This window comes from Camelina sativa, chromosome 5, assembly GCF_000633955.1.
Source record: "Camelina sativa cultivar DH55 chromosome 5, Cs, whole genome shotgun sequence".
Taxonomy (NCBI): domain Eukaryota; kingdom Viridiplantae; phylum Streptophyta; class Magnoliopsida; order Brassicales; family Brassicaceae; genus Camelina; species Camelina sativa.
Genome location: NC_025689.1, coordinates 821788 through 841680, shown reverse-complemented (window position 1 = coordinate 841680; position 19893 = coordinate 821788). Strand labels below are relative to the sequence as shown.

The following is a 19893-nucleotide window of genomic DNA, read 5'->3' as shown; positions in this document are numbered from 1 at the left end:
GTCAATAAATTCTCTCATCAGACATATCAATCTCGCCATAACCTTTTGCTGCTCAGAGACCGTTGTTACTGGAACATCTGGCCACCCCAGGATGCTTCTCAGCTTTACTATCTGCTTGTTCCTCAACACTATTTGAAATAAAGAGTTTATATGTCTACTACATATTGTTGTTTTAATTGAACAAAGAGAGAAAAAATATATGTATATTGTGAATCATAAGAGTTTATCTACAGAGAGAGGGAGAACTTAATAATAATGTGGATACATAGATTCTAGATGTGATCATGTAAAAGTATACTGCCTGCAAAAGAAACATAAAACTGAGACTACAATAGTCAAGACAATGTATAAGATCAAACCTCACAAAACTCCAGCTTTATCGGTTCATATTCATATGTCGCTTGGAGCACGACAAAGATGATGGGAAATAAAGGGAGTTTCTTCATTCTGGATAAAAGACTTCTTCTGTTGTGGATCTATTGTAAATTAGTAATGAAAACAAAAATATATCAAAGTTTGCCTGGCAGATTTCACCCAATCTTTTTTTTTTTTTTTCCTTAGTCTTTGAGATACAAAGAATTTGCCTTAAGTGCAAATTGTAACTCAAAAGGCATTAACAGTTTTAGTCGGTTAAATCCGGTTTATAAATGAGCATGAGTTATCTTACAACATTACATCACCTTTATACTTAGGTTGCATTTGAGGAAAAAAAAAAAATACTTAGGTTGCATTCTTAACCTAATTACTATAGCTAACCAACCAAACCCACTAACATTTGTAGGCCTAATACATCCCAATAGCCTTATTACAAAACACAACCCCAACTGCTCTCTTGTTGACTTGTTTCTTTTTCTCTTTGTGTCGTTGACTCTTCTTCCTCCTTTGGTCTTCACACGACAACTTCTTCTTGTTCTTCTCTTTCTTTGCTTTACTCTGTTCTTCTTCTCCTCCTCACTTGAAGCTTTCTTTGTTGTAGGATTTAATCAGAAGATTCAATCTCCAACAGCTTTAATATTCTGAAAGATCATCATCATCATGATCACAACACTTACGCAGATTGAGCTGCAAAATATTTGGTCTAATTGTAAAGTGTAACTTTGAGCATCATAGTTAGCTACCAGTTGTGTCTGATTCTTAACATGGTTCTTGATCGCGTATACAATGATCATCCACAATCCATTTTTCCATCCAAGCAAAGGTTAATTTGATAGTGTTGAGAGTGACTTTTCTGGTGGAAAAAAGTCGTCTGTTTAAGTCTTTAAGGTATGTTGAAAAGTCTACCTTATCCTCTTTCTATTATTTATTCAATCTTCAGAGAAGCTGTGTTAAGACTTGGGATTGTGTTTCATTTACCTCCGATTGGTTTCTAATTAAGTTCTTGTTTCCATGGAATCGAATTAGTTTAGGTAGAGAGACGATCTAGTGGACCTCCGAATAAGATTGCAGATTGAACAGAGGGAGATACTACATGAATCATCAGAGGAGTAAATTTGTGAGGTGCTTCTTTGAATCTTGATCAACTTGTTTAACATGTAACTGCTTATATGTTGCTGCATGCAGTAATGATTTCTTGTGGATACAGGTTTGATGATTCTGGGAATCCGGGGAGATCTTCAACCATGCTACTTGTAAATGGGAAATTCAAAAGTGTTAGAGGACGCTTGAAGAAGGTTTACGGGAAGATGAAAACACTCGAAAACTGGAGGAAGACTGTCTTGTTAGCTTGCGTGGTTGCTTTGGCTATAGATCCTTTGTTTCTCTTTATCCCTGTTATTGATTCTCATAGGTTTTGCTTCACCTTTGACAAGAAGCTTGTGGCAGCAGTTTGTGTTTTGCGTACCTTCAATGACACATTCTATGTGTTTCACATTATTTTTCTTTTGATAACCGACCTCATTGATCCTCGTCCTCAAGTATCTCTAAGAGGCGAGTTAACCGTGGAATCTAAGGGTATAAGGAAAAAACGCCTTCTCTTTCACTTCATTGTTGACATTTTCTCTGTTCTCCCAATTCCTCAGGTGTGTTTCATCCCTTTCTTTTGTGACATCTACTTTTACATTGTGCATATATTCTTTTCATTACAGCTGCGTAATGCGAAATCTTGTAGGTGGTAGTTCTCGCTCTTATTCAACGATCAGCCTCGCTGGTGTCAAAGAAAATACTAAAATGGATCATAATTTGTCAATATCTACCGAGAATCATTCGTATCTATCCACTTTACAAAGCAGTGACAAGAGTCTCTGGTACCGTTGTAGAAACAAAATGGATCGGAGCTGCTTTGAACTTTTTCCTCTACATGCTGAACAGTTATGTAAGCCTTTGCTATTGCTCTCACAATCCCACTGCTATTCTTTTGTTATACAGTAGCAAGATTTTTTTAATAAATTTGTGATGATTACATGACCAGATATTTGGGGCTTTCTGGTACGTGAATGCACTAGAAAAGAAAAATACATGCTGGAGTGAAGCTTGTGCTACCACATCCGGATGCGATCTCACAAATCTGTTTTGTGCACGAGGTGGCAGAGACAATAGTCGTTTTCTAAAGACTACATGCCCATTAATCCACCCTGACCAAATCACGAACTCCACAGTCTTCGACTTTGGTATGTACATTGATGCATTGAAGTCTGGGGTGGTAGATGTAGAGCCAAGAGATTTTCCGAGGAAGTTCTTTTACTGCTTTTGGTGGGGTCTACGAAATATTAGGTTTGTACATCTAAAATTTATGCTGTGAGATAAGACGACAGAAGAAAATATTAATCCATCCGTCGAGGTTGTTTGAATATCATAGCTTAACTCGCTCTCTGACATTACAGTGCTTTGGGCCAAAACCTTGAGACAAGCAACTCTGTCGGGGAGATCTTCTTTGCTATCATCATATGCGTCTCTGGTTTACTCTTGTTTGCTGTGCTCATCGGAAACGTTCAGGTAATTCATACCTTAGAAACTATATCTATCATTGATCTTGTATACTGATTCTTTTGTTGATATTTAACAGAAGTATTTGCAATCAACTACGATTAGAGTAGATGAAATGGAGGAGAAAAAGAGAGACACTGAAAAATGGATGTCCTACCGTATGCTACCAGAGTATCTCAAAGAACGCATTAGGAAATACGAGGATTACAAATGGCGAGAAACTAGAGGCACCGAAGAGGAAGCTCTTCTTTGTAGCCTTCCAAAATATCTCAGACTCGAAACCAAATGCCATCTTTACAAGGATATGTTAAAGCGTGTAAGCTCCTTTTTGTGATTGATCCGTCTATCTGTGAGGTTCACATAGATATAGCTTTTTAGCTTCTTAGGTTTCTTGGCTCAACATCATGGATGATGGTTGGCTACTAGAAGCATTGTGCGATTGGGTTAAGTCTGTGTTGTACTCGGCGAATAGCTACATAGTGAAAAAGGGTTATCCGGCGGATGGAAAGCTGATTGTAAAAAAAGGAGTTCTATAAAACAACGGGATCTCGTGTAAATAGACAGCAATCGACCTTAACCAACTCCTCTTCAATTCAACATTTTGCTTTGTTTTATTTTCAGGTCCCTTGGTTTCTATCTATGGATGATCAATTACTAAACGCTCTATGTGCACGTCTCAAAACGGTTTTTTACTCAGAGAACAGTTACGTTGTGTGTGAAGGTGAACCAGTGGAAGATATGTTGTTTATAATGAGAGGAGTTCTAATAAGCACAACAACTCATGGTGGCAAAACTGGATTCTTCAATTCGGTTCGCTTGGTTACTGGTGATTTCTGTGGACATGATCTTCTCCCTTGGGCATTAGATCCTCTCAGTTCCCACTTCCCTATCTCTAACAGAACCGTTCGAGCTCAGACAGAAGTCGAAGGCTTTCTTCTCTCAGCTGATGATCTCAAGTTTGTCGCTACTCAGTATGGTCGCCTTCATAGCAAGCAAATCCGACCAATGTTAAGGCAAGACTTTCAATTGAAAAAATGCATGCTGAGTTAATCATACGTTTGTGATTGAATCTGTTGGGTTTTACTGTTTTGATCTCTTAATTAGTCGGATAGTTTCTCAAGTTACATTCAACATAATAACCCTAAAGATTCATAACCTACCTTGTAATTTATTTCTCAATCTTCCTTTGATTTTATTATTAACTAACGTAAACAACTTTTTATTTCCAGGTTTCATTCGGTGCAATGGCAGACATGGGCAGCATTTTATATACAAGCAGCATGGAAGAGATATTGTAGAAGGAAGCTCTCAAAGGCTTTACGTGAAGAAGAAAGCAAACTACATAGCACACTTCAGAACGATGATTCAGGTGGCAATAAACTTAACTTAGGTGCTGCGGTTTATGCGTCGAGGTTTGCGTCTCATGCTCTGAGGAATCTTAGGGCGAACGCAAAAGCACGAAATTGAAGATTCCCTCATATGCTATCTTTGTTGCCTCAGAAACCAGATCATTAATGATGATTTTAAACAATTATGTAACTTTGTTTGTATAAAACCGTCAACAAAATTTTCTTGAATTTATTTTACCTACTGGGGTGAGTCTCGGTGACCATGGCGTTTTATTACATTAAGTTGCCAGAATAAGATCAAACTTTAACAATGTTGACAGAAATAAAACATCAAATTTTAAAACAGGTAGGACTGAATATATTGAATCGAACCAACGAAAATTTTAAACTAAATTTTAATCATTAAAAGGACAATAAGGCTGCAAATTAGAACAATCACTTCTCACCGTAGTGACTCTCTTTGTATATGATTTCTTGTGTAAAAAAAACATATAGTAGTACTTGTATATATATAGCTTCTGTGGTATGGAAGACGAGAGATGCATCTAACATCAAATCCTGCATAAAGGAAGAGACACCGTATGAAGTATCAGACTTGCAGCCAAAGCAGAGGACAAACAATTTAAGGAATAATAATTCATAAGACTATTGAGACAAGAGAAGAAGAAAAAATAATGGAAAATACCTCAAAAACCAGTGATACTACAGAGCTTCATTAAGAATGCAATCTGTAAAGTTCAAACAAAACAGAGAAAAATAATTAAAGTACTCAACAAATTAATTTAGTTTAAACAAACAATGGAAGTCGACTGATAATAATACCTTGACGACGTTGCCACAATAACCAGAACGTGCTAGGCAGCAGAGAAGTATTAGCTTAGCTACATAAAACACCGTATCAAAAGTGCATAAGGACAGAAGACGGAGAAACAAAAGTGCAGCAAACAATTTGATTTTGTGCTTCGACAGCCAACTAAAGCATTGATCTGTAGGGTTTAACCAAAAAAACAAACCACCCATCAGTTATGAATGTTCAAAAATTCAGCATGCAGGATCAGTTTAAATCATTTGGAAGATATATGCTCTCTCACCTATTCCCTCAGAGAGAATCTCGTCAACACTTGTTGATTGACCCACCACCACATCCTACACAAGTACACATAATAAAACAGTAAGGCAACAAGTTCATTTTAAAACCAAGCAGGGATGGAACTTGATGAGCTGTAATAGTAATTATATATATATATATATATGTACGTTAGTACGTACCGTTATCTCTGTTTCGCGGCGGATGCAAGTAATCCCAGTCTTAAACTCGACTTGTTGAGTCTGAAGTAGGACCAAGTTTTGGAGGTAGGGAGATATTATACAAATGTCTTTGGAGAGGATTTGGAGTTGGTCTGTGTGTGGATAATATTTGAACAAGCACATCTTATCGTCATAGAAAACAACATTCCCATGCTTAGAGAGAGTCACTGGCGTGAAGGACCTAGACTCCACCATACCGAGAGAAGCTAAACTAATGGAGTGAGAATTGGTCCAAGTTTCTTCTTGTGCATCCATAATCCATATGTTTAGTACGTATTGGTGAACAGGATGGGATTCAGGAATGGCAATGGCAAGACGATCACCAATGTTGACAATCTGTGCTTCAGACATGATGCCCTTGGGGAGAGGTGGACGTTGGACATCTCGGAACTCTTCCGTGTGGAGATCCAAGGCTAGTATCGTGTAGATGGAACCATGAGGCCTAATTCGTAACCAGTAGATTGATCCGTTGACAGACGCGGATTTTCGTCCGACATCAACTTTGAAACGACGTGGTTTCCAAAGTTTCCGCCATTCACCGGTGTTGACATCAAGAATATCGCAATAGTTAGGAGCACCAAAGATCCTCACTACTTTATAGCTACCCTTAACACTGTCTTTACCGAATCCCATCGCACAATATCCCGGGAAATAAGTCGACCATGATCCTGAAAATTTTGAAAATATTCAATCACCATCGATCCTATACACAAAACAAAACGACCAAAAAAAAAAAAGTTTTGACTAGCTCATGCATGCATGATTTTTACCGGTGGGAAACGTGGTGGAGTTTGGGCGAGGGTTCAAGAGGGATGGGGAATTGAATCGCCAGAGCTGTCCCGTCGAGGGGTTCAAAACGTCGACCCACTCTGCTTCGGGGAAGCAAACTAAACCGTCGCAATTCATCGACGGTCGTGTCGCGTCGCAATGTAAAGAGAAAAACTCTTCGCCTCCTTCGAATCGTGACTCGGGGAGGAGACTCGGCGAAACGCCGCAGTTGCAGTGGTAAGCAGCCAGGAGAATCTTCCGGCTAGCTTTTGCAAGACTCAGATGTCTCTCTACGAACCTCTTTGATTCCAGTATTGATTTCCATTCTTTCGATACACTTTTGAATCTGCACAGAGATTTCAGGGGAACTTTCAGGAGCAAGTCTTCGAGTACATCGGCAGTGATATACATCGAATTAGGGGTTTCTTCTTCCATTGAGTTTGTTTTCTTCTTTTTACCACAATCATATAGACACTCGACAATCTTCCATAGGTTTCTTCTCCCTTCTTGCATGCTGTTTTTTGTTTTTTTTTTGTTTCTTTTGGTGTGTGTTTAATTTGAGAACGACAAATCCCTAGTTTTTTTTTTTATAGTTGATATATATATACAACTTTGACTTTTCTGACTCCTTTGTGCTTTACGATTGGGCTTCCTAGATCTAGTTAAGGTCAATTTTTATTTATTTTTTTACGTTTAGTTTTAGTAAACAGACTAGGTGTCTCTATTTTTTTTTAACCATATTTGACGTTAAGTTTAGTTATTAGAAATATTAAATCCTTTAACTAAAAGGAAAAGTTGGCTGCGAAAAAATATGCGAACATGCATAAAAAGGGGTAATTATAAATAAATATATTTAAGCTCACAAAAAGCCAAAAATTATTACAGTATATATGATAGACTACACATGCATCAATCTGTAGGACCAAATATTGTTCAACTTTAACCAATATGGTGTGTTGGTTAAATATTGTTCAACTTTAACCAACTTGAACCAATAACCAAGCATTTTATTATTTTCGGGTTCAAACTCAACACAATGCAATGTAGACCACGAAATCTGCTACATTTGAAATAGGAATTTGAATACATTGTTAATTTCGCTACATGAATGAATTATGCATAGATAACTTGCTAGATTGCTGATTCTAGTATAATTATGATTTAACGGATGGTTCTTTATCTGAAATAGCCACAATAAGTTGTACATAAAACAGAGTATTCAAGTCACATTTGATTCAAAGACAGAGATACAGAGAGACTAAAGAAAGCAAAAGCAGATTCACTTCTTGTCATTCTTCTTCACCACGTCATTAAATTCTCTCATCAGACATGTCAATCTCGCCATAATCCGTTGCTGCTTAGAGACCGTTGTTACTGGAACATCTGGCCACCCCAGGCTGCTTCTCAACTTTACTATCTGATTGGACCTCAACTCTATTTGAAAAAAAAAAATCAAATTATCTTCGTATTGCTGTTTTAATTGAACAAGAGAGAAGAGGTTTGCTAAGGAAGATGTATATTGTGAATCATAAGAGTTTAGCTACAGAGAGAAAGAACTTACTCAATAATAATGTGGATATATAGATTCTAGATGTGATCATGTAAAAGTATACTGCCTGCAAAAGAAACACAAAACTAAGACTACAATAGTCAAGAAAATGTCTAAGATCAAACCTCACAAAACTCCAGCTTTACCGGTTCAAATTCAAATGTAGCTTGGAGCACGACAAAGATAATGGGAAATAAAGGGAGTCTCTTCATTCTGGAATAAAGACTGCTTCTGTTGTGGATCTATTGTAATTTCGTAATGAAAACAAAAATATATCAAAGTTAGTTTGGATTATGTATCAAACAATATGTCTCTTTTATCCTTTTAACATTAGATTTTAAACCTCCGATGAGAACCAGAAAGTGAAGCCTGCCAGTATAGGCATGATGTATAAGCTGTCTGAAGTTGAAAGTTCAGGGATCTTCTTAGCCATGGTCGAAATCTGTTTCGAACGTAGAGAGGGAGTCAATAACTCAACACTAGAGCCAAGAAAATACATTATAAAACATGATCTTTTAGTTTTACCCCGCTCAAGAAGCTGATGTAGACGAATGCATCAGGAACAAATAGTGTCGAGAAAGAAAAGCAACCGGCTTCCAATCTGGTGTAATAAATAATCCTCAGACAAGAAGTTAAAGCAAGTCAAAGAGAGACATAATGTTGTGTAAGAAAAACTCACTCTTTGATCGACTCTGCTTCCCATTTTTTGTATTTAGCTAGCGTTTCACGATTACCGACCTGAAATGAAAATTGTTTGTTAAATGTGCTAGCAGTAAGCTTAAAAAAGATTTAAAAAGAGCTAATTAATAAAGGGAAATGTTACCTTTTGAGATCTCTGCACTTTCTCAATGGTCCTAATCAAAATCTTAGTTTACAAAATGTAGCAAGTTTCAAAAGCAGATAAAATATAATGACAAAAGGATAAAACTTGCAAATGAGAAAGCTCAAGAAACCAACCAGTAGTTCCGAAGCATGTCTCACAACCCGCATAGAGACTGGTGACATCAGTACATTAACCAGAAAAGCCGTAAGAAGAATTGACATCCACCTATGCATACAAGATTAGAAACCAATCACTGAACTAAGACCTTAAGAAATAATCAAGCAAATAAAAAACACAAAAGTCCAACCAAATTACAAATCAAATCATACCAATTTAAACCAGTAAACTCATGGATTCCATTAATCACATAATGCACGAACTCCCCAGGGAATGAAAAAATCTGATCTATAGTAGCTCCCACAGATTTATCAGAGACAAGTTCCTCAGCAACATTTCCAAAAGCATCAATCTTTGAACACAACAACTCTTCTGGTTTAGAAGACATGTGTCTACTACATAACAATACTCCAGAAGAACCCATTGGTTGAACAAAAGACATATTATTCCTTCTATCTTCAGAGAAAACTTGCCTGTGAAAGCTACGAATCAGAAGACTTGAGTCCGGGAGACTGGATCCAGTAGAATCTTTGATATGATCATGAAGAAGAGCAGGCCTTGAGGTCTTGTAGCAGAACCATTTAGGGTAAAGACTTCTCCTTGAGAAGCTACGAAGACAAGCCATTACTAGAGGTAACAATTTTAAGCAGAGAGAAGTAACACTAAGCTCAAAGAAGAAGAAAAATTGCAACTTGGGAATTTTCCCCCAATTTTTTTTTAGAGGAAATAGAAACCCTAAGTGTCCACCAGATAAAGAGAGAGACAAATTGGTTCCCCCATTTGAAGCACGCAAACGAAATGATGATATTTTTCACAAATTTGTAACTCTGCTTTCCGCCAACTTTGTGCAGTACTTGCCATTTTTAGGGTAGCTATGCTATTATTTTATTCGTGATCCTAATTTGGGCCTAAATAAGCCTAATCGTTAAGAAAGTTTAAAGGCCCATTAAGATAAATGAAACGGTGGGTTTTAGCATCACTTCGTTTCTGTGTTTAAGATGAAACGGTGCGTTTTGTGTTAGCGATGGTCGTCGTCAGGTAGAGAGAGAGAGACGATCTCTCCTCAGGTCTTAAGCCCTAAGACTACGAGTCGACTCCGGCAGCCGAACTGTGAAATGCAGCTGTGATTTTCAAGAACCTTTGAATACTCAATCAGGTAAATTTGAAGATTTCAGTTTCTCACCTTTTCCTTGTGGTTTCTCGAGATAATAATGCTGTGAAATTAGAAGTGGAAGTGTTGAAATGGATCCTTATCTGTAGAAATTATAAAGTAGGAATTGATTTGATTCGAATTGATTTGTAGCAGGATCTTTTCGATATGGCTTGCTTGCGTGGTATCATCACCAAGAGAGCTAATGTTTTACAGAGACGAGCTTATCCATCTTGTGGTCATCTAATTCATGATGATAGAGATGAAACTAAATCCGATTCAAGTTCCGATACAACAATTCGTAAAGTGTTAGCACGTAATGGGAGTAGTAATTACAAGCTTAGCTCTAGGTTTGAGGAAAGGCATTATTATCAGTCATTTGCTTCTGGTTCATTGGGTGGTCTTGGATTGTCTTCGTGTCGTTATATGAGTTCTACACAACCTGAATGGTCTGATAAAGTTGATGGTATTGACTTTGTTGCTACGGAAATTGTTCCTGATGAGATCGTTGAAGCTGTAACGACGACAAGCCAAGCTGTTCCTGCTGCTGTAAATGAGGTTGCTATTGCTGCTGCGGATTCTGCTTTTCCTGTTGCTGCTTTGCAGCATTTGATTGATGGTGTGCATTCTTTTACAGGCCTGAATTGGTATATATGCATAGTTTTTGTTTAAGTTCATTTTATTTGGTTCTGTTTTAAAGTGTTAAGAGACTCAGTGGTAAAATTGTTTGGCAGGTGGGCTTCAATAGCTTTGACAACTGTTCTCATTCGTGGAGTTACAGTTCCCATTCTTTTGAATCAGTTAAAGGCTACTTACAAACTCAATGTTAGTTTTAGATTTTTGTTCTCTGCTTGCATATTTCAGTCACTAGGATTTGCCTCTTTTCCATTTGTGATTTATTTATCATGTTTTTGCAGGTTCTTAGGCCGCAACTGGAGGAGTTAAGACGAGAGATGAGCACTAAGGTACACTTTGTTCCTGCTCCTTTTCTTTATTTTTTCCTTGTGTGTGCACGTTTGTGAGTTTTGACACTGTTCAAGTCCATGAAAACGCCTTCTAGTTTAACATGTAAGAGAAACTCAGTTTTTCATAGTTAGTATATGGTTGATTACATCTGGATTTTCTAATTATCACTTGTGAACTATAATTTTGATTGAGTAACTATCTTCAGAGTTTTTTGTTTGATTAGAAAATGTTGATGAAGTTGCAACTGTCGTTTCTAATTACCACTTGTCTGAATTTTATTCTGATATTGAGTAGGTTTCTAGAGTGTCGTGGTTAAGACCATTTGCATGTGTTATAATGATTTTTAGGCTCAGGATCCTGAAGCCATGGCTGAAGGTCAAAGACGGATGCAATTGTTGTTTAAAGAGTAAGTCCATCTTTATGAATGACTGTTGGGAATAAATTTTCTCTTCAAGTTAAACGTACTACTAGTCCCTCATTCACTGATATGCTTCCATTGTTTCGTGAATTTGCTTAGACATGGAGTAACTCCATTTACCCCCCTCAAAGGACTTATTATTCAAGGTCCCATCTTCATCAGCTTTTTCTTTGCGGTAAGATGTTTATCTATATACTTTAGTCTTTTGCTGTTTCTGATTATTATTGCTATATGTTTCACTGATGTTTGTCTACAGATCAGGAATATGGCGGAGAAAGTCCCATCATTTAAAACCGGGGGAACTCTTTGGTTTACTGATCTCACCACTGCAGATACTACATATATCTTGCCACTTCTCACTGCAGCGACTTTCTTGATTATGGTGGAGGTAAGAGCTTTGTATATGCTTTGTTGACCTAGTTAATCTCATATCTCTTTGCTGATACTTTTTCTGCGTCCTTTTTGAGGTTTTGAATTAGAATGGCCCATTATTTATTTCGTTCATAGAAAATTAGTTGATAAGCTCAGCTTCGAAAAATCAGAGTTCTATAATGGGATCCTGATGGGATATAACCTCTAAATCTTACTAAAACTTGTAACTTTTCCAAAGATTTATCTCTATTACTTTTGGTAATTGGTTATTTTTTCATAGCTAATATATATGACCCAATATATATAATTCGCAAAATTTGTTTCTTTTTCCAATAGTCAAACATGCAGGAAGGTCTTGAAGGCAATCCAGTGGCTGGAACTATGAAGAAATTCTCAAGAATTATTGCCTTCCTTTCTATTCCAGTTTTGATAGGCATTGAAAAGGTAAAGCCTACTGTTCCTCTATTGACGCTTTGATATTGATATGCATTGCAGACGTACGAATATTACATTTTGCTTACCACAAACGAATGATTCTTGCCTGCAGGCATTGTTTTGTTACTGGCTTACCTCCAACCTGTTTACTCTTGTGTATGGATTAAGTAAGTCCCCTGGACATTGTTTTTACTCTTTGAGACGTGAGATTTGCAAATCCTAAAGAGTTTTGATTTTTGCTTGTGTAATATGCAGCATTAAGACGTCCTGATGTGAGGAAGCTCTTGAATCTCCCAGATGTTGTCAACTCTTCTACTAGGCAGCCATCACCGTCTTCATCTTCGCCTTTGCCATTTACCTTTCCCGAGCCAAAAGACCAAAGTGTTGCTCAAGAAAAACCTCCTGTGTCCCCCTCCTCCTCCGAGTCATCTTCAAGTGTTCCAGATAGAAGAATCTCACGGAGTTCAGTTTTGAATCAGAGGATCAGAAGTCTGGAGAGACAACTCAAGGACCGAAAGAACAAGAAGTGAGAGATTCTTTTATGTCAGGTTTGTTTTGCTAAAGCTAGGCCGATACTGAAGAAGGAATAAGTATCCTCGGGAAACTAAGATTTTGAGTTGAATGACAGTTATAGGAAAAATGTCAGTTGAACCTTTGGATTGAAATGAATTAGCTATAATATATGTACCCTATGTGACACAACAATCAACCAAGATCGTGTATACATCCCTGGTGGCTATGTTCCAGGTTTTTCATCGAGTTCTGCAAAAACAGAGAAATAACGAATCAATTTGAACTTGAAGATGTATTATTCTATATCATTTATACCTTCAGAATCAATACTTTTACATGTTTTGTGTTAATGCTATGCACCTAAGTAACCTAAGAAGCCTAGTCTTCTTCACTCAAACAGCCTGCAGCTAAAGATGAAAGGATGATCAAAATTGATGTACTTTGTCCAGTATGGCTGATACTTGCTTATCGCCATCTCTGTCCATGGTTTCATGTGTCCGTTGTAATGTATGACAGCTGATCTTTCAATCTTCTTGACATCTATTCCTTTATCATAACCCAGTCCAAGTAAGTGCCATTTGCCCTGAAGCGGTAGTGTCAGCTTGTAGAACGTTATGAGCCCTGGTGGCAATGTTCCAAGTTTCCATAAAGTTCGGTTTTCATTCTGCAGAAACAGAGGAACAAACGAATAAATTTTAACTTAACCTACACGCTATACAGAACAGAGATGCAGATGAATGGTAAGTACCAAAAGTCAAGAAGAAGAACTGACCAGGTCTTGCCAAAAGTGATAAGTTTCTGTAATGTTGTTCTTTTTCCACTCTTTCAGGTCGAAGATGTTCATCCCATAAGCCCATGCGCAGTATTTCGGATTAAAGTTCTCTGAAATGTGTTTATCACTGAAGTTTAAGTAAGTGTCAAGGCGATGGAAGGTGACACCACAGGTTTCTACTGCACCATTCACTTTCCCTTTAAGATCTATGGACCACAGGGGAGTTAAATCCTTCTGAACAACCACATCATCGTCAAGAAACAAGATTTTCTCTAACTTTGGGAAGATCCTCGGGATGTAGAACCTCAAGTGGTTAAGCATTGACATGTATTTCGGGTACCGGTACTTGAGGTTTTCTGAGCCTGATTCAACTGATTCAGATCTATCTGTCTTGAAGTAGAACTTCTTCATAGCTGCTGACTCGAGCTGTCTCAAAACTGGGGAGTAAGATGAGTTGAGCCAAGAAAAATCTTCGAACCTTTGGACATGGATGGTTGCGTCTCCAGGAGGGTTTAACAGAAACCACATACTCATTGCTCCAAAATTGAGTTTATCAGTCACAAGGTGAAAAACATGCCTTGAAGGATCCTGCCAAAAACAACAAAAAACCAGTAGACCATGTAAGTTGAAAGTTTCTGTCTTTACAGCACTCTTGAGTCTGACTAGTGATTGATCATTACCTCTGCATTCATGACTGTGGAATTGACAACAACTGATGCAGCCAACACATTATCAGAGAAGAGAGCGTAGTGGTAAAGATTTGGATTCTCCAAATTCTCCCTTCTTGGAAAATTTCTCATTGGTAAAGGCAGGAGATGATACTCTAGAGTCAAGCGCATGGTCAAGCAGTGGATAGAATCTGGTAGTGCCTTGGAAGCCAGCTGAGTCAAGAACGTTGTATAAGTTTGCGTGTATTCGAGTTCTTCTTCAGCTGCTTGTAGCATTGCTCTCAGCTTATTTGTCACCAACTTGCATTCATATAGCTGCTCTTTCGCCCTAGCCAGTATTTGTCCCATGTCTCTTATAGTATCAAGAACTCTGCTAAAATAAAAAAAGGATCAAACATTTCAGACTAGACCATTTCATGAGCCTCATCTTAAGAAGAATAGGAACTTCTGACAATATTACCTCTGCAGTTGATCAGTATCACTATCACTTGATTCTTCCTCCGATGCTATTTTGGCTAGCTGTGTTTCTAGTTCTTCGTGCAATGCGAGATTGTTTGTCAACTTTGCAAGACCACTGTAAACTCGTGCCATAATGATTTGATCTTGCATGAGATGTAAGATATCTTCATAGTTGTTGCCCCTCCGGTATTCATTTTTCCAAATGGTGTAGTTTCCTAGTGGTGCAGAATCGACAGATCTGGAACGTGCAAGGGCTGCCTTCTCAAACTTTTGGATAGTGTCGTCATTCATCAGTTCATCAGCCCGTTTCACTCTTCTTTCCTGTCTCAGGCTCTTAAGCAACACAACATGACATAACAATCAGATAAAAGCAACCTAATCACACATGTGATGAACAGAGTAAAGAAAGAGGAAAAGTTACCCTTTCAGACAACATCTCTGGTGTATCATTCAACGCTTGGGATCCTTTTCCTATCCAGGTTCCATGACCGAAACCAGGAACCATTTCATCCTCGTTCCCCTTTAAACAATAAGTGAAAAGAAACAAGCAGCATCGGTAACTTCGTACCAGTCAAGAAAAGTAGAGAAGAACCATAAGTATCAAGTTAAAAATCAAAACCCAATTATGATAAAGTATATATATCTTTACCTCAGAAGAAGTTACAACTGAATGATTCCTCTTCCTGAGTGATTCAACGCTCAAAGGATTCTCACTGGATGTGGTGAAGTTGAGAACACCAAGGACCTGTGTTAAACGCTGGTTAGTTAGTTATTTCTGTTGTAGCAACAAAAGGAGAACGGAAGCAGCAAAAATTGATACATGCCTCTTTTGTGAAAAGAGATCGAAGAGATTCTATAGCTTGACGTTCCCTCCAGTCAAGATCCTGAAAACATCCATTCAACAAGCCCCGCCCATCAGAATACCCATAGGAAAGATTGAAGCACCTTATGTTATGCTTCCATCGATGAAAGAATATTTCTTTTCAAATCTTCAAGTACAATGTGATGATGGTAAGCTGATAACGTTACCTTGTCGATGAAGTTACTCCCGGTGTTGTCTTTATCTGAAAGAATTTGCAGAAGTAAGAACATCTTCATAAATAATTACTGAAACATGTAAAGCATCATAAAGAAAATACAAGAAACCCATCTTTAAAAACTACGATCATCAAGTAAAATCAAGAAAAACGAAAGACTGAGACAGGAAAGAAACGGTCAATGGTGTAACAAAATTCGAAAACAGAGAAGGGAAGAAACGAGACTTGGGAGATAAGGAAAGAAACGATCAATGGTGAAAGAAGAAAACGAACCAAAAGATGAACGCGAGTGAAGTCTGTAGCCGATCATGACGGTGGAATAAACGAGAAATAAGAGAAACCCCATAATCACTGGAGTCACCCATCGATCGAGGTCTCTGCACCTAAATCTTCGTTCGTTTCTCCTCCCCACCATCGCAAACGTAAAATCCTAATCGAAACCTAAGAGACGATCGTCAAATTCAGTTGCTCTCTCTCTCTCTCTCACTCCAAGATGCTTTGTGTTGAAGAACTCGTAACAGTATTATTTCAAATCGGGTTTTATATACGCAGCTGAAACTCTTAACGTCGTCGTTTCAACCCCATGGCTTGGAGGGCGTCTAACGACGTCGTTTGACTCAGTAGCTTAGAAAAGGATATAATGGTAAAACGGCCTTGTTTCAGCTGTAACGCCAGACTGGCAAAAGCAGGCCGTCAGATTAGACTTTATTGGGCTTTATCAAACCTAAGCCCAAAATTATTTACAATTAAATATCTGAATATAAATAGTAAAATCTGAGATTAACGAGAAGATTCAGATCCTATACTTTCTCCACCGGATCTCGAAATCGGAGACGATGGCCGCCGACGGGATATTTCGCAGCATCTTCGAAGGATGTATCTCAGGCCTCGATTCCGCCATCGAGAGACGTCCTTACCACAAAAACTGCGGATGTGCGCTACACGATAAATCAAGCGGCGGCGTTGGAAAAAATCAAAATCAGAAACGGCCGCCGTCTTGTCGCCGACACGGAAGCTCAGAGAGCATATCGTTCCCGATCCGAAGATCTTGGAGCGAAGGAAACATCATGGCTCTGAATATGTTTCCTTCATCGTCGTCTTCGTCTAATCTCCAATCGCTTTCGTCTTCCTCTTCTCTATCAAATCTGGCGTCCGATTTACCGGTGGACGAAGCTGCGACGGAGGTTCCGAGTAGATCTAATCAACAACAGCTGCGATGGACGATTGACGAAGATGATTGATTGATTGAATGATTGATGATGATGATCAATTCCAGGTTGTTTTGTTGTTAATTTTTTTTGCTAATCTACGTTGGGTTTAATTAATTTCCTTAATAATTTGTATTTGAGGACAAAAATAAACACAATTATGATTTGTCGTTTTGTATTATTTTTTTTTCATTTTTGGGAAAGAAACTAAAATGTTTGAGGGGTTGTTTACAATTGGAATTTTGAATATGATTAGCTTGTGGAGAGGTTAGTTAATTTGTTCTTCTTTATGATTGTAGAGAGAGTAAAAGTAATTTAGGAATCTTTGTTAGATCTTTGGCAATAAAGCATCTCTCGTTGTAGTTTCCTGTTATATCCTGTAATATTTACATAAGACATTCATAGACACAACCACTGAATATGGATAAATCTTGTTAAACCTTGTAAAATAAATTTATTGAGTTAAAGGGAAAACCTTAAACCCTGATGGGTTGTTGTAATTGGAAATTATTTAGAAAATCTCATGCTGTCATGCAACACTATTTTTCACAAGGTTTTTGTGGTATTGTGTGTGAGCCAGTGAGCCTAAAAGCTCGAGTTCTAACGTTAGTAGCAAGTACTTCTAACACTTGCTTGAATCATCAAATGTGAAATCCTCGTTGTGATTATAGACTTATAGTAGCATCCAATCTTGGATTTTGGAAAAGATTTGGATTAGCCTTTTACTAAAATCCCCTCGATACAAGAATTCCCCAAATCATTACCTACTCAATTTCAAGACTTTTGCCGTGGGCATCATCTAATCTTCCCCACACAAAAAAAAGAAAGAAAAGAAATGAGTATCGATTTTATGTCGGTTCAGTGACACAAACATTTCATAATAACGTTGACATATTATGGACACGCTTACATAAACATTGCCTAAAGGACCTGCAAATTAAAATATTTTATAGACTCAGTTTAATTTAGATTATTTTTCATAATAAAAGTGAAATAATTTATTAGGAAATTAAACATGCTTTTCGTATGAACTGGTTTATCAATAAAAATCAAGTTATTTTTCAAAGTCAAATACAAATTTAGTAGTAGGCTACATGTCATGGTTTACGTACTATTTTCTTTTCAAATCCGTATAATAAATGTAGCTAAGATAATTCATAATATTTATATTTGTATAAATGTAGCTAAGATAATTAGGATTTTAGCCAATTTGGGGGAAAATTAAAAATTCAATTTATTTCATTTCCCCCTTCCAGGACTTAGTATTTGTGTTTTGTTTTACAATTGATTTTATCTAAATAATATTGTACCAGAACAAACTGTGTACAATCTGAGGTCATGACTTTTTTAACCATCTCTTTTGAACATTATTTGTCTAAACCAAATTTGCAAGACTATTATAAACATTATTCTTACGTAATATTATAATGATAATAGATAAATAAAAAAATTCACCAATATTCAAGTCCAAAATTGATAGGAAAATCCCTCTTTCCATATTTGTCATGCATTGCATACGTCGATATGTGCAGATCAGAGATGGATTGAAGAATGAAGTAGAAGACTTAAGTCTGCTTTAGGTAAGTTAACTCTGTTCTTCTTTCTTTCTTCTTTTCACTTGGATTTTCAGATAATTCATTGATTGTAATATATATTTCTAAAGTTTTTTCAAAAAAAAAGTTTATTTGTAAAAGATACTTCTATTTTTATTGCAAAACAAAAGTAATAGTATTCAAATATTTAAGAAAATACTTAATTCTATTAAACGTTCATATTTATTTTAAAATTTTGGTTTGCTAAAATCGACAGTCAAATTTTTGATACAAATCACTAGATGGTTATATATATATATATATATATATATCTAGTCTCTTATTCGACACAACATTATAAATACTTTAAATAAAGATAGACCAAAACCAAATCCATTAGTTATATACATTCATGGCAATAATATCTGGTTAGCGCCTCACACATTCTTAATTTACATCCGTTGGCAAAACGCAATTGTGTTTTACACTTGTCAATTTGTTAGTACATTATACTCAAAAATGGGATTTTGCACTTGTCAATTTGTCAGTCCATATACTCGAACGAGAAAGTCAACTAAAACACAATAGTTCAGCTTTTTTGGTATTCATACATATATAATGTCGCACAAACATAGCTATGGGTATATATAATAAGTCATTATTGTTCATATCATTTTACTGCATCATTGTTATACAATCCTTATTATTATTATTTCTTTATTTCTTTATTTCTTTTTGCATGTTGTTGTTGAAATTATAAATAGGTATACATAAGCTTGACAGCTTCGCACGGTTGCACTCAGAAACAGGAGGTTTTGAAAGGTATATATGTTTTTGAAGTATCAGTCTCCTATATGAACCGAACCGCCTTTTACCTTTAATAACCCTTTTTTTTTTTCAGGGCGGTCACATTGTTCTCGTTGGCTCGTCAAAACGTTGAGAAGAGATTGAAATCTGGAGCCGAACAGAATAATTCCACAGAAATTTTAGCATGTGTATCCAAAGAGGTGGAGAATATCAAATCACATATCCTTACAGATGGAAACCCTATAAAGATTAAGCTTGAGAGCGATTCTTAGAGTATGTTACAACCCTGATTTTACTATATGGAATCCATGTTACGAGGAATCCTGATTTTCGTTTGGCATGATGTATTGATTTCTTGGGTCTTGCCTAAATTTCCATATATGTATATTCTTTTTTTTTTTTTAAACGATCGACACCATACGTGAAATACTACTTTTATGTGTGCGTAGGATCATCCTTGCTTCAGCGAAAGTTCCCTAGCCACTTCATATACATATCACAAGGGGATAATTACATGATCCCACAGATATAACATTGTCACTCTATATACGAATCTTGTAAATCAAGTAATCAACTAAAACTCAAGAATTACAACCAAAGTCAAAGATTTTACATCAAAACGTTGTGATCACAGTAGTATCCAATCTTGGATTTTGGAAAGGAGTCGAATTAGCCTTTTTACTAAATCCCCTCGATACAAGAATTCCCCAAATCATACTT

The 19893-nt window shown here is 36.9% G+C and overlaps 6 protein-coding genes across 8 annotated transcripts; 3 read left to right on the top strand and 3 right to left on the bottom strand.

Moving 5' to 3' along the window:
- Window positions 1316-4501, top strand: LOC104784671 (cyclic nucleotide-gated ion channel 11). Its single transcript, XM_010509719.2, has 8 exons — window positions 1316-1497; window positions 1583-2018; window positions 2108-2311; window positions 2408-2709; window positions 2820-2931; window positions 3002-3238; window positions 3544-3935; window positions 4152-4501. Exons 1-8 carry the CDS (start codon window positions 1469-1471, stop codon window positions 4387-4389), a joined length of 1950 nt encoding a protein of 649 aa, XP_010508021.1. The 5' UTR covers window positions 1316-1468; the 3' UTR covers window positions 4390-4501.
- Window positions 4958-6782, bottom strand: LOC104784669 (F-box/LRR-repeat protein At2g43260-like). Its single transcript, XM_019245156.1, has 5 exons — window positions 6350-6782; window positions 5541-6247; window positions 5363-5417; window positions 5094-5152; window positions 4958-4999 (listed from the first exon to the last, which is right to left on the bottom strand). Exons 1-5 carry the CDS (start codon window positions 6780-6782, stop codon window positions 4958-4960), a joined length of 1296 nt encoding a protein of 431 aa, XP_019100701.1.
- LOC104784668 (mitochondrial inner membrane protein OXA1-like) lies at window positions 7519-9666 on the bottom strand. Its single transcript, XM_010509714.2, has 9 exons — window positions 9049-9666; window positions 8854-8944; window positions 8720-8761; window positions 8576-8634; window positions 8422-8497; window positions 8240-8338; window positions 8043-8138; window positions 7909-7963; window positions 7519-7781 (listed from the first exon to the last, which is right to left on the bottom strand). Exons 1-9 carry the CDS (start codon window positions 9459-9461, stop codon window positions 7627-7629), a joined length of 1086 nt encoding a protein of 361 aa, XP_010508016.1. The 5' UTR covers window positions 9462-9666; the 3' UTR covers window positions 7519-7626.
- On the top strand, window positions 9849-12932 carry LOC104784666 (mitochondrial inner membrane protein OXA1-like). 2 transcript variants are annotated; one of them, XM_010509711.1, is made up of 10 exons: window positions 9849-9992; window positions 10143-10633; window positions 10721-10811; window positions 10904-10951; window positions 11300-11358; window positions 11470-11545; window positions 11627-11758; window positions 12079-12186; window positions 12290-12344; window positions 12433-12932. In XM_010509711.1, the coding sequence occupies exons 2-10, from the start codon at window positions 10155-10157 to the stop codon at window positions 12705-12707; spliced, it is 1323 nt and encodes a 440-aa protein (XP_010508013.1). In that variant the 5' UTR covers window positions 9849-9992; window positions 10143-10154; the 3' UTR covers window positions 12708-12932. The 2 variants fall into 2 exon arrangements, with proteins under 2 accessions (XP_010508013.1, XP_010508014.1); XM_010509712.1 differs by having other exon boundaries at window positions 10140-10633.
- Window positions 13065-15112, bottom strand: LOC104784667 (putative galacturonosyltransferase 2). 2 transcript variants are annotated; one of them, XM_010509713.2, is made up of 6 exons: window positions 15011-15112; window positions 14591-14922; window positions 14143-14500; window positions 13648-14050; window positions 13463-13572; window positions 13065-13354 (listed from the first exon to the last, which is right to left on the bottom strand). In XM_010509713.2, exons 1-6 carry the CDS (start codon window positions 15092-15094, stop codon window positions 13079-13081), a joined length of 1563 nt encoding a protein of 520 aa, XP_010508015.1. In that variant the 5' UTR covers window positions 15095-15112; the 3' UTR covers window positions 13065-13078. The 2 variants fall into 2 exon arrangements, with proteins under 2 accessions (XP_010508015.1, XP_019101150.1); XM_019245605.1 differs by having other exon boundaries at window positions 13463-14050.
- LOC104784665 lies at window positions 16414-17196 on the top strand. Its single transcript, XM_010509710.2, has one exon. It carries the CDS (start codon window positions 16463-16465, stop codon window positions 16865-16867), a length of 405 nt encoding a protein of 134 aa, XP_010508012.1. The 5' UTR covers window positions 16414-16462; the 3' UTR covers window positions 16868-17196.